Source organism: Phaethon lepturus, unplaced genomic scaffold (assembly GCF_000687285.1).
Source record: "Phaethon lepturus isolate BGI_N335 unplaced genomic scaffold, ASM68728v1 scaffold6774, whole genome shotgun sequence".
In the NCBI taxonomy this organism is placed as follows: domain Eukaryota; kingdom Metazoa; phylum Chordata; class Aves; order Phaethontiformes; family Phaethontidae; genus Phaethon; species Phaethon lepturus.
The window spans coordinates 44,483-57,466 of NW_010536857.1; the positions used below are offsets into that span (position 1 = coordinate 44,483).

Sequence of the window (12,984 nt, forward strand, 5' to 3'; positions counted from 1 at the left end):
GAAAACATTCACATGACGATGTTACTAGAAAACAGCACATTGGCAGGGTGTGGATTGAATTTAGTAGAATAAGGCTGTTATTTACTTGACAACCGTGCTGCATATAACCAAGTTACTGTGTAGAGCTCGAAATATGTGCCACGGTGTGGTTCAGAAGTCTGTCTGAAATTCCCAAGCCAGGGCGCCGGCTGTGAATCCAGCCCAGGAGTGTGGCTCTCTAGCAAGCTGCCCAAGAAGCTGAATAACTAGCTTGCAGGAGTTTCCATCAGCCCCGGGCTAGCTAGCGTAAGTCACATCAGGTGTTCAGTGCTGAAGTCACACCTTCTTCTTAAGAATTATTCAGGGATTCCTTCAGTTTTTTAGTGTACCGACTGATTTTTAATGGAGTTTATATGTATTACAAGAAGAAGAGGTGTATGTTGAAAACATTGATGTAGCTGTGGTGTAAATGAGATAATGGCAGAGCTCCAGTATGGCTGTGCCATATGAAGGGGGTGATGGGCCTGTGCTGGCAGCAGTTAGGAGCCCCTAATATCCCTTCCCTGTTACCTCTGAACTGGTACTTTGTGTGTGAACCATAAATAGGATGCAGTAAATTCTGTCCTCATTGGAGGCATTTGCAGCTGCTGAAGGAAGCAGTTTTATCATTTTCATGGATGTCAGAATGAATAACTCGTTTCCTCTGCCTTACCTTACCCTATCTTTGCAGTATGGGACAATTAATAGAGTAGAACTCTGTAATTCCTGCAGCATAAGAGGAATTTTCTTTAGAGAGGGATGGGGGCACTAGATCTCCTTTATGGTCTTTGCCTGCCTCTGAAAAATTAGTTAGAGTGAAGTTACAATAATTTGACTTGAACTTCTGCCTCTAGCAATAGAGACAGAAGTTTTCCAGTACTTATAATTTGATTCGTGACTCAATTATGAATACAATTTTCAAGCAGATCTCAAAATTTGTGAAAGGGACCTTTTTCTTAAAATGTCAATTAATTTGTCCATCTATCTGATATTAAATTTATCCTCTTTAATTGCCACCATGTCCTTTGATTAAAATATTACAAACTCACAGAATTTTACATGAGCAACCTACTTTATTCCCAGACAGGGTAGAGCATTCCTTAGTAGATATTCATAAGTACTGGTATAATTTTAACTGTCCCAGCAAACAAGCTCTCTACCACTTCCTTTGGACGTGTGTATAACAATAGTGGTGATAATGGTTTAGGAAGAGCCTACACTTCTTTCTGTAACAGTAATTTTGAAGCTAAAATAGGGACCTATGTACTGTACTCTTCTGGAAGGTTACAACAACAAATGCTCTGGTCTCATTGAAAGAGCAGAGAGGATTTATATGTTTTACTTGTGTGTTGTATTTTACTCCATGTGAAGATGTTAACTTCTCTGAGCTTATTTGTGAAAGTGGGATGCAAATCACCTCAAGATAAGTACTGGAGGCATTTCATAACCAGATGGAGATGACCAATTGATTTTAAGCTTGTCTAGTTAACCAAAAAGGTAAAATGATCATCCCCCAAATAGGTAAACAAATTCAGATAAAATGTGATTTGGTTTTCTTTTGAAAAACAAAACAAAGAACGCTGACCCTCAAACAACAACAAAACCCCTCCACCTTCCTCCCCTTGTCCCTCCCCTCCCAGCAAATAAACACAACTCTGGGCTTTGAAGCAAAACCTTCCTGTTGTTTTATACATCCTATGCATCAGCGTATTCTAGTGTGATTACAATCAGGAATTATTACAATCTCATCAGATAGTTTGGTTTTAGGATGTGTCAGCCTTCTTTTCTTTCCCAAATTAAAACAAACCTCAATTAATTGTGGGATATTTCCTGAACCGACAACTGCCTTCATTACTTATGCCTGATACAAAAGTATTTGAATTCCCATTGATATTAATGTCTTTGACTAAGTCACCTTTTTGAGACTCATCCTTTACAAATTTCAAACATTCATTCACTACCAATTTGACAGAGGTTCCCCAACTCGGACATAAGGACAAACACTGCCGGATGAGAACAAGAAGCACACAGAAGGGAGAACTGATTATTTGTAGCAACTAAGTATTGAATTTTAACAAATAATTGGTTTATGACAGTGGCCTATTTAGCTGTTTTTTGGTTTTTGGTTTTTTTTTTTTACCTAAGACTTTTGATTGAAATGAAATCTTTAAACTTTTTAATCTGTAGGACTTGCATAACTACTGTTTTAGATGCAGAGGGTAGTTACCACCAGGGTATGGTTGCTATTCAGCTGTGCTGAAATACCTGAGGCAAATAGTTGTGAGCCTCGTGGAGTAGAAGTCATTTACAAAACCAGCGAGAGCTGAGCGCTTTTAGGGTGCATCAGTTGCCACTGAGTGAGGAAATTCCACATTCTCAGAAATGTGTTAGGGGGAAGATCTATACTTTCTGGTATTTCATAGGTTGGAATGAATTTTTAATGACCCTGAGCATTATCTCAAAATGGTTTGATCATCTAAGCAGAACTCTTTTGGCTTTTGTAACATATACTGTGTTACAAATGTACATTATTCATGCTAAAAAGCTTTTTTCAGGTATTTTTTTATGATTATTGTGGGGATATATATATGTGTATACTGAAAGAGGGAATATACCCAGTGTTATGTGGCATGTCTAAAGTTACACCGAGTTGCATGGGATGAATTTGGACCTGAGTGCCTAGGAAATGAAATGGGAGAAAGACTTTACATTAATGCTTTGTGAAAGACTCTCTCCACAGTGCGAGAGATGAGGAGGAATATAAAAGGCCTTATAAATCACAGCAATTCTCTACTCCCCTGTAGAAGTTGCCACTGGCCACAAAGACTAGTGAGTATTAGGTGCCTGCCTTTGAAGAGACAGCTGGCTTGAGACTGCACCCTCAAGTTTTCCTGTGTGAAAGGAATTGACCATACTTCTGACCTATAAGCACATGGAGACATAACTGATGAGAAGCACAGGCTTTGCCCAGGCTGTCACAGATGCACGACTGCCGTGCAGGTTCACATGAGTATGCACACTTGTGCTAGCTTCAGTGCAGCTGGAGGCAGCCCGCAGGGACAGCCCAAATCCCGTAGTTCTGCAGAGTGCCTGCCGTCCCTGGCTGCTCACTGCTCTGCCTGACCAGACTGGTCCCCAGTGCACGTCTCAGCCAGCTCATGGAGACCACAGAGCCACCCGCCTGCTCTTCGTGTACTGTCCCACTTGGATGTGCGCGTGCTGATGGAGTTACTGGGTTATCATGTGCTCAGTCATTAATAGACAGTATGTAGCTATAGCTTGCCTTAAACCTCTCCGTTCTCACCTCTTTATTACCTCCCTGGCTGAGCAACCATAAGTGTAAGTTTGCAGCAAAACCTTATCTTGAGCTGCAGGCTTTGTATGGGTGGACTGGAGCTTGTTTAGAGGCAAAACTCAAACTACAGCTCAGGCGAATGCTGCTGTGAAGACAACACCCCCAAAAAGTCTACTTATAACCTGTTATGATTCAGAGGAGGGCACAGTATGGGATGTGTCTGTGAATGAAGCCGATGGAGTGACACTGTAGGAACAGCTACGCTACTCCACACCTATGGCAACAGGAAATTGCAGAAATGGGATTTTTGGAGATGGGGGTGTTGTTCAGATGGTCCATAACAACATCGTGGTTGCAAAGGAGCAATTTTCCTCCCTATGGAGAAGTCGATGGTCTGCCCGAAATGTTATGTATATCCCAGTGTAAAGCAAATGACATTTGGATAACCATAGCTTTAGAGCAATGACTATCCTTGAAAAATATGTCATCTGGAAGACAAGATGAGAGTAATACCTGTAGACCATTATTGGACTTGTTTTGAGACGGTTTCAAGTTGAATTGTGTATTTCACAATGCATATTTACCTCATACAGCCACTTCCAAGCATGGAGGGAGCTCAGTCTAGACTAGATAAATATTCCAGTCAAGTGCTGGAAGTTTTAGAAAAGGGGCCTGGCTGTCAGGTGTCCTGGGAAGTTTGAACAAGATCTTCCTGGATCTCTCAGCCTCAGTTCCTATGAGATTCTTGTCACTGAGACTTCCCTTTTTTGCTATTTCAGTTTTCCATCTGCAAAATAAGAGTGTTAATACTTCAATAACACTGTGGGTAGTAAGAACTTTTAAATGCATATTGATAACTTCTAATGAAAGATACAAATATGACATAATGATAGTACATATGGGATAGACTGTTATCTATTCTGTTTCATAGTTATGATTTATGTGCCCTACTAATGAGGAGAGATAACATTCACTTTAATTTACAAAAGAAAAATCAGTTATTTTCTTATCTCTAGATAGAACTTCTATGTAACTATTATTATGACACAGTTCCTGCCACTTCTGTGGAAAATGAAAACTGCCTTTTAAAAAAAACATTACCTAAAAATGACATACTAGGAGATGGACTCATTATAAATATCCCCTAGAAGATGGTTATCGTGGTGCAATTACATATTAACTGGCTGCAATCATACAGATTCTTCCGTGCCATACGGATTTATGAATTTGGTCCTCACTCATTCATTTTCAAGGTGAAATTTCCACCATTCAGTTGAAATGTTTGTACAGATGTTTCTGTGAGTGATTTGCAGTACATCATATGCATTTACATGTCTGATAAAAATCTGTCTGATTTAACAGGACTCTTGCTAACTATCTGGTGTGGAGGATGGTTTATTCAAGGTTATTTAATCTCAGTAGACGTTTTCAGTATCGGTGGCTGGAATTTTCTCGGGTAAGTTAGAGTTCTTAATAGAACATTTTACAATGTTACTAGTGTTGACACTATTGGTTTCCCTTATAGTTGCTTATACCTTTGCAAAACATGAAATGTTTTCCATGCTGGATAAATTTTATGAATAAACATTTTGTTGAAGACTCCCTCTAAAACAATTAAGACATACATATGACACTAAGGAAAAGTGTCTTATAGATTATGTTAAGGAGTTTTTGAGACAGCCACTTTAAAAAGCTTAGTCTTCTTATGCATAAACTTGAAAGCTGGAAAGTTTTTGAGTTATGTGCAAATGCTGTGACCTGTGCTATTCCTGCAGGCCAAACAGCTTTGGCCAAAGATCTAAGCTTTTGAAAAACTCTACTGTTTATGCATGTGTGAATGTAGCTCTGGTAAAACAAAAGTCTAAGATTTCATCTTTTCTAAGCTTGCTCAAACCTCTACTCATGCTCTAGTGCCAGCTTTACATGAGCCATGAGCATACACATATATCAGCCATTTCCACAGAGAAGCCAACCATGTGCCTTCCAGCTTGGGGTTGCAGAAGCCCCAGAAGACATTAGTTAGTCACTGCCCCAAGCTATGCGAGCAGTATATGGGCTTTTATGTAAAACACACACATTTGATGAAGTGAATCCTGAATAGAAACCCACCCTGTGGGCAGCATGAGGGGTCTTTAAGCAAACCAAGGATGAAGCTGAAACTGAAAGGTGCTTTGTCATGTTTCCATGCCACCTTAGTTTAAATTGTGAGCTTTTTGTTTGTCACTATGAAAATTAGATGCTTGGTGACATCCTGAAAACAGGAGGTTGTCATGACACTGCTAGTGATGTGGTACAGGAGGTGTGGGTGCTCTGTCCTCCCCGGTGAGGCATGCAGGTGGCTAATTGAAGCACCCATAATGTCTTTTCTGAGTGGCACTGGAATTGTTCTGAGTTGATCACATACCTAAAAATGAACTCCAAAGATCTTGATGGAAACTACACAGAAAAGGCAGTCTCTTATACTTCTGAAATGATATTCAAATCAGTCTTGTTAAAGAGGCCATTTTCCTTATGCAAAAATGTGAGAAACTGGCTGTCAGAACCACAGCAACAAGTTTGTAAGTGTGTCCCTTCCTGGGACAACCCTTGCTAGCCAGGTAAAATAGAATGATGCTGGCCATCAGCCAGTCTGCAGCATAATACTGAGTTACACTGAGTTATATTATGGACAGAAAAATTCCTGTGAAGAAACTTTAAGGTTTGGATACTGTGCATTTTGACATGGTAACTAGCTGCTCTCACTTCCCCAGGTACTTTCTCCAGAAACTTAGAGAGTAATTTAATTCAAGTTCATTCAATGCTTATTAACAATGTAATCAAGGTTTCATGTAAGTGGTTGTGAAAACTCAAGAAGAGTACAGTAAGGGCAGTGAGTCAGCTGCTCATTCCCATGATCTGCCTCTGGGACCTGGGAACGGAGAGTTAGTTAAGTGCAGTAAACAGCAATAGATAATAGTTAATAGCTAAAGTTAAGTGCAGTAAACACCTCAGGGGAACAGACTTCACAGGTCAGCAGAAAGGACATGAGAAATGGAGTCCAAGGCAAAGGCTTTGTTGAACAAATTCATCCAGTCAGAGGCTGGAGGACTGAAGGCACACAGGTCCTTTGGGATCATGAAATAGACCCACTAACATCTTGCCAAGTAAATGAAGAAAACGTTGAATGACTACTAAAAAGACATGACCATGAGATGAATCAGTGACCCTTAAAGGGAAGAATTCATTCATTAATTAAATCAGCCTCACGCAACATAAACATGGTATTTTTTTCACCAGGTTCTCATTTTCTATTGGAGGCTCTTACAGCTTACATCTAGAAATCCTGGCATCAAGAGACTTAAACTCTTTGTGAAGACAGAGGAAAAAGACATGATGAAACTTAAAAAAATTTCAGATTGAGAAATAGGGCAAACGTGCTGACTCTGGAGAAAGTGCTTTGATTACCACATCAGCAACTATCAGCAGCTCCTCTGCAGTGGCACTTTGAGTCTTAGCAAATGTGCAGTGGCACCTGGCAAAGAGATCAGTTAATTGTGTTGTGGAGCTCTGAATTGACTGGGAGGGCTTGAAATCTGCTATTTATAGTCACTGTTACTGCGTGGAGTACTGTGCTTTAGAGTGGTACATTAATATTAGGAGGACCATTTTGAGTGGGTTCTAGTTGGCTGTTATAACATAAATATCAATAAGCTAGCTGTGAGATATAATCTATTCTTGTCAGCTCTATTTTTATTGGTTTCACAGCCTGTGCTGCCTTTCTGTCCTCCCTACAGTCAACCCTCCCTCAAAATAATGATAATTATTATGTTGTAATAATAATATGTCACAGTCTAAAAGCCAGATCTGCCTCCTGACTCTTTCTGTGGCTGATGTGTAGTCAGAGCTTTTGGAAGGAATTTCAAGCCCTGATGACTAATGCCATGACTCCCTTTCTTCCTCTGCTTCAGGAAAAAGCTCCATTGTGGTTTTGCTTGGACCCTGGAGAGACATTTTCCTCTCTCTTTTTTTCTCCTCTTTTTTTTTTTTTTTTTCTTTTTTTGAGTGCTGTGTTATATATGAGGGTCAAAAAATTTGGAAAAGGAGTTTATTTTCAAATTTGGCTCTGTTTAGGAAACTATTACTTTATTATGTATTGGTTTGCTTAATGTGTTTTTCTTACAGAAGCAGTGTTCTCTCTGTCATTGGAAATCTATTAGTGAGCATACAGTATTAATAAAAAGCATTTGAAAATGCAGTTCACTGGTGTATTTAAGTATGAGTCATTGATTAAGCTTAATTACAGAAAATATGATGGAGAAAGTTAATCTTTGAACTACCAAAATATCTGACCTTCAATAGCTGAGGGTTAAGCTACTCTGAAATTTTCCAATGAAATCTTTTCCTATTGGAAAACAATAAATTCAAACCCTTCAGTTTTGCTAGAAATTTAATCTTGGGCTCAAAGGTAGAGAAGACTGGGAAAAAGAAGAGGGTCAGAAACTGCTATATCAGTGCTTAAGAGGCTTGTATAATCTGTGAGAGGCCAAAATCCTACACCACCTGACCTGATCTGGTGTTGACTGTACTCTGCTTTTACACAGCTGACAGGTATTAACTACTGGACTGTGATTTTGCTTGTTCTCTGTGGAAAAGCTTAAGAAGTTCCTTACGTGGAAAGGAAACTCTTTGAACCTTGAAAACAACAACATTTTCACAAATCAGCACTGCTATTTCTTTCATGGACCCATCTCATATTTTGTTATGTGTACTTTTTTAAAAAATGAATTTCTACCTTGTCAAGAAAATGTAATGTTAACTGTGTAAGTGTCCACGGTAACAACATTCTTCCTATGAGAAACAGAAACCAAGGCAGCAATGTGCTTGAGCTGTGGTTTGCCTTGTTCATTGGTGTGTTGACCATTCTTGAGTATTTCTCTTTTGAAACGCATGTATGGTGGTGCAGGGACATCGTCATAGCCTGCAAGTGTATATTTAACCACCATTCCTTCAGTAAAAGACACAAGCTGTTCTACCAACATCTTTCTTCCACAACATGGAGTGAGAGTTTTGGAGGGATAAATGTGTATTCAGTGTTCTTGATGATTCAAACCTGTTTTCTCTTGAAAATACTCTGGGAATAGCCAGACAGGTAAATGGCAAAAAGGTATGGACACGTACCTACCAAAGTTAGACATCATCAGTTAACACAGATAAGCTCATGGCAGTTCAGGGCTCTGTAGGAGGTGTTTCATAAGGACTGACCTCATTTTCATGAGGATAATCTCCCTAGGCTTCTCACCTAGTCAGTGGAGATAGAGGAAATTTTTCAGGAGGTATCTCAGAGCAGGGATTTTCTAGAGGAAAGTGTCTCTCCACTTAACATGGAAGGACTATCAAGATTAGCCTAAAGTTGGCACTTGAGAGTGTCTTCCCCTAACTAATCTTCTGACCCTAGCTTCTCGAAGTCATTACCATTGTACTGTTTCTAAGTTTAAAATCTTATAGCTATTTTGTTAGGTTCAACAGATTTGTCATAACACTTGATGAAAATAGAAATAACTGTAAAGTACTGCTGTTGTTTCTTTTTGGTAGCTCTTTGACAAATATACTTTAGACTATACTGTACATGGATGCAGACTTAAACAGTATGATGTTATGACCTACAACATGCACCTGCCAACAGGTGATCCATGGAACCACAACTTTGCTGCCCCAGTGGGATAAATGTGTGGACCTCGTTGAAAGCGCTCTCCCTTACGTCGTGGGCAAGATGTTTGTGAAGGCTCATTTTCAAGAAGACAAGAAAGAGATGGTGAGTCCTCTGAGAACTCTGTCTAGAAACTTTAATTAGTGGTTTCCTCTTCACAAATTGTCTCTGATGTTAGACTGAAGTTTAAAAAAAGACAATATTTTTAAAAATGCTTTAACTGAATTTTAAAAAAGTCAAGGATAATACAGAACAAATTTGAAGAAATATCACCTTTCTGTCCATCTGGGTATTGCCCATTCCTTCCCTATGCAGCCCTTCAGACAAATATGTAGCCAGATCAAAAACAGGCTGAACAGCACTAATTTGCATAAATAATGACAGCCAGGCTGTGCAGGAACAGCCCAGGGTGGGGGATAGGGGGAGAGGATCGATGAGAAATGGTTTAGTGTAATTCTTCATAGTAAATTTTTTACTGACTTGTTAAAGACAAGTCAAGATTTCTCTGCTTTGGGGCTACCCTTTTAAAACTGATTGTGCTACACCTGTAGTCTAAGCAAGAAAGGTGTAACTGATGTCTGGCCCAAATTAAGGGAAGCTTAGAGCCGGGTACCGAGAGTTTATATGTGTGATTTGGATTTTTTTTTATTTGCTCAACAGTGAAGGAAAGTATTCTTCCATGCTGCTGAGTCCAGAGAATAGCTTTTAGCTGGACATTCATCCTCTTTTTAAAACTTCAAACATAGCTATATTATCACTTCCTGTAATAACATATTCAAATGATTAATTACACTTCACAATAATTTATTACTTATTTTCAGTTCCTATTTTACTCATAGGGTTTTCCAATATTTGCTTTTCCAGTGATTGATTTTCCAACAGTAATCAGTTTAAAATTAACTAATTTAGTCATTGAACTTAGCTCTTGGTGCAGGAGAGGCACAACCATTTAGGAAACATGTGAAATAGCATCCTGTGCTGGGAACAGCGGCTCTGTGGTAGTCCTGCACTGCCCTGGCTCAGTAGCCACAGTTTGCCCATTTGACTTTATCGAGCTTGACTGTTTTCTCAGGGAAGGACTCCATTTTAGACAGACCAACACTCTGATTTTGCTTGTCCAAATCTTTATGACATGTGTTTCCCTTTCAAGTTCTATATTTCTTTTGCTACTTGCCTTCAGCTGGAGTTTCCTCTCTGAGATCCAGCTTTTCAGTTCCCTGATTCTTGATCAAGTTTGTAATGTGCTATTTGGCAGTTTAGTGGCAAAAATACTTCAGGGATACACAGTATGACTTCTGCACAGGTTAAATGGGAAGAGAAGGACTATAAGAAATGTACATTTCATGGAGGGGACAGACCCTTTTTCATGTTTGTGTACGTGAGGGAAAATTATGAGAAGCTGATAGAGAATGGTTTTCTGTTGAAATATGACCTAATTAAAATATTTCTTACCATGTATATTCCTTTCAGACCAAATCTTGGAAAAATTATCAAGTCTGAATTCGCAGTAGCATCCATAGTAAGAAATGCATATAAAATTTATAGTGTAGATCACAAGATTCAGACTTACAGTGAACTGTCCATGGAGATAAAATTAGATACAGGGGAAATTTGTTGCAATTGATTTAGAAGTGTGCTTTTCAAGTTAATAATTTGTGGTGTTATCATTTTCATTTCACTGGTTTTCAGTTCTATTTCTCTTTCTTAAGCAGTAGGAAAGCACTTGAGAAAAGCACTCTTATTTGTACAAATTTTTTTTTCCCCTGGGTTACGGCATATATCTGTCTACGATAAGCAAATCCTGAGTTACGGATAATATGGATTCTTTCCCCGCCCCGTTTTGTGACTGATGTTTCATACCTTAGCTACTTCTCTCCTTTTATCAAGAAAGACATTATTTGTGTCTAAATATAGCACTGTTTCTAACCCAGAATGCCTGCAGTGTTTCTTACGGCTATGCCTGAGCTGTTTCAGTAATAACTTTGATAGCAGGAGTAGGTTTCTCCCCCTGCCCCCTGCAGCTACAGCTGGTGCATAAAGCTTAAGTATACACCAGGGCCCAGCTGCAGAGCTTGAGTTTGAACTTGTAACCTCCAAATACAGGGAGTTCACCTCATTAGTGCGCTAAGTTAATTGAGTCAGTGCTCTGTCATCAATATCTTTAAGTTACCCTATTCCCTGGGATGCAGTTTACTGTGAACGTTGACTGTTTAGTTATATTTAATGCTAGACATTGTTCCAGTTGTCCTATATTGTCTCTAAAAATAAGAAAATGTTTTTTGAAAAGGGTAGGAAAAAATTAATAATTAAAGGAGCTTTGCTATGTTTTTTCTGGCTCCACCACAAATAAAGAATAGTTCCGGGTTAAAATATACCTCTGATACATAAAGGACAATGTAGCTAAAGGTAACGTTACTTTCCAGGGTTTAGTCCTCACTTTTAATGACATTTCAGAGCTACAAGATCTATAGAATAAAATTATATAAATCTCTGTTAGTTGACATTTTCATTATTTTTAAATGTAACGTAACTGGTAACACAAAGATCCAATAAGTCTTCATGTAATGATTATCTGTCATGTGGTGTGCTCTCTCAGCTCTGGTTTGATCTGTGCTAAAGGACTCCAGCGACAGCTGGATCCCCTGGATTGCCTCACTCTCGCGGTATTCTCGGTGGCTGTCTGTCATGAGGTTCATCTATTGCTATAAATAGAAGCAGCTGATTGCGTACACCTTTCTGGTCTGTGAGGACATTTCTCTCTTTAGACCCATATAATGCATCTCTTAGCTGTTAGATTTCTCGTTCTCTGTCACTTCAGGGTTTTCTTAGCGTGCATGCTCACGAAACACTCTTTTTTTTTTTTTTTTAACTGGCTTGTGGTATGCTCGTGGCTTTGTATAGCTGCCTGAAAAACTGTCATTTGTAGAGAACCCATGAAGAAGCAGCCAAGCTAAAATTGTCGTGGGTTTTCCTAGCTTTGCACAGATGCGAGCTGTCGTTGGTGGTTCAAGCCCAGAGAAGCAGTTAAGGCTGCTCAGTGTTGTGAGCCACAGCCTCTATCCCCACAGTACGCAAGGGGCAGGAGTACTTCACAAATACAGCTGAATACAGGCTAAACATTTCGATCCTGCTTTGTATTTGGATCATGATATTGCCAGCCCAAATTCATTTTTTTTGACAGTATTAATAAGTCATGTCTCAGTCTGACATAAACCAAACAAGGCTACAGATGCGCTCTCTGCAGAAAAGGCTTTATTTGTGCAAAATGCCTTTGAGCTGGCTCCTTATTCTGCTTGGGCTAGTGACCTAGAACCAGTGTGTCACAAATCTCCCCAAATGACTGCATTTCTCCCAGTATTTGTTATGAGTTCAAGACAGCCATTCTCACAGCTGTGACATGGAAGAATCGGCAATGAACAGGTTGTGTGGTACAATTGAAGGAAAAGAAAATGGAAAGAAACTTGTTCTCAGAAAAAGTGTCTGAGGACTGGAGAAAGAGAAGAAATCAGCCTTGAAGAAGGAGGAGCAGATAATGTGATTTGGAGTAATTCATGGTCTAACAAAATCCATTGCTCCTGCATGCACCAGAACTTTTCTGATAACAATATTCATGACATATTTTACTGGGGAGGGGTTTGTTAAATGTTTTGCAGATGGAGGAGTTGACTGAAGGAATTCGCTGGGCTTTTATTGACATGTTGGAAAAGGAAAATGACTGGATGGATTCTAAAACAAAAAGAAAAGCTTATGAGAAGGTAACAAATATAAATGTTGAATGGGCAAAATCCTTACCGTGAAGATTTGACTTGAGTGAGAACAGAAAGACACAGACCATATTTGCAGTTCAGTTACATACCCATCACTTTGTTTGTGAAGGGACATGTGCCGCATTTGTTTTTCTGGAAGCTGAACCATCTGAGCTCCTGCTTCTCTGCTGTAGTTATTTTTATTACCTTGTTCTTCCTCCCTTGCCTCCATCTTTCCC

At 39.3% G+C, this 12,984-nt stretch overlaps 1 protein-coding gene across 1 annotated transcript in view; it reads left to right on the plus strand.

Annotated features, from left to right (window-relative positions):
* Nucleotides 1-12,984, plus strand: part of PHEX (phosphate regulating endopeptidase homolog, X-linked) — a 60,612-nt gene that overhangs the window by 39,250 nt on the left and 8,378 nt on the right. Inside the window, exons 10-12 of the mRNA XM_010286288.1 lie at nt 4,676-4,769; nt 8,976-9,104; nt 12,653-12,754. Of these exons, the coding sequence (XP_010284590.1) occupies nt 4,676-4,769; nt 8,976-9,104; nt 12,653-12,754 (325 nt within the window). The remainder of the gene's footprint in view (nt 1-4,675; nt 4,770-8,975; nt 9,105-12,652; nt 12,755-12,984) is intronic.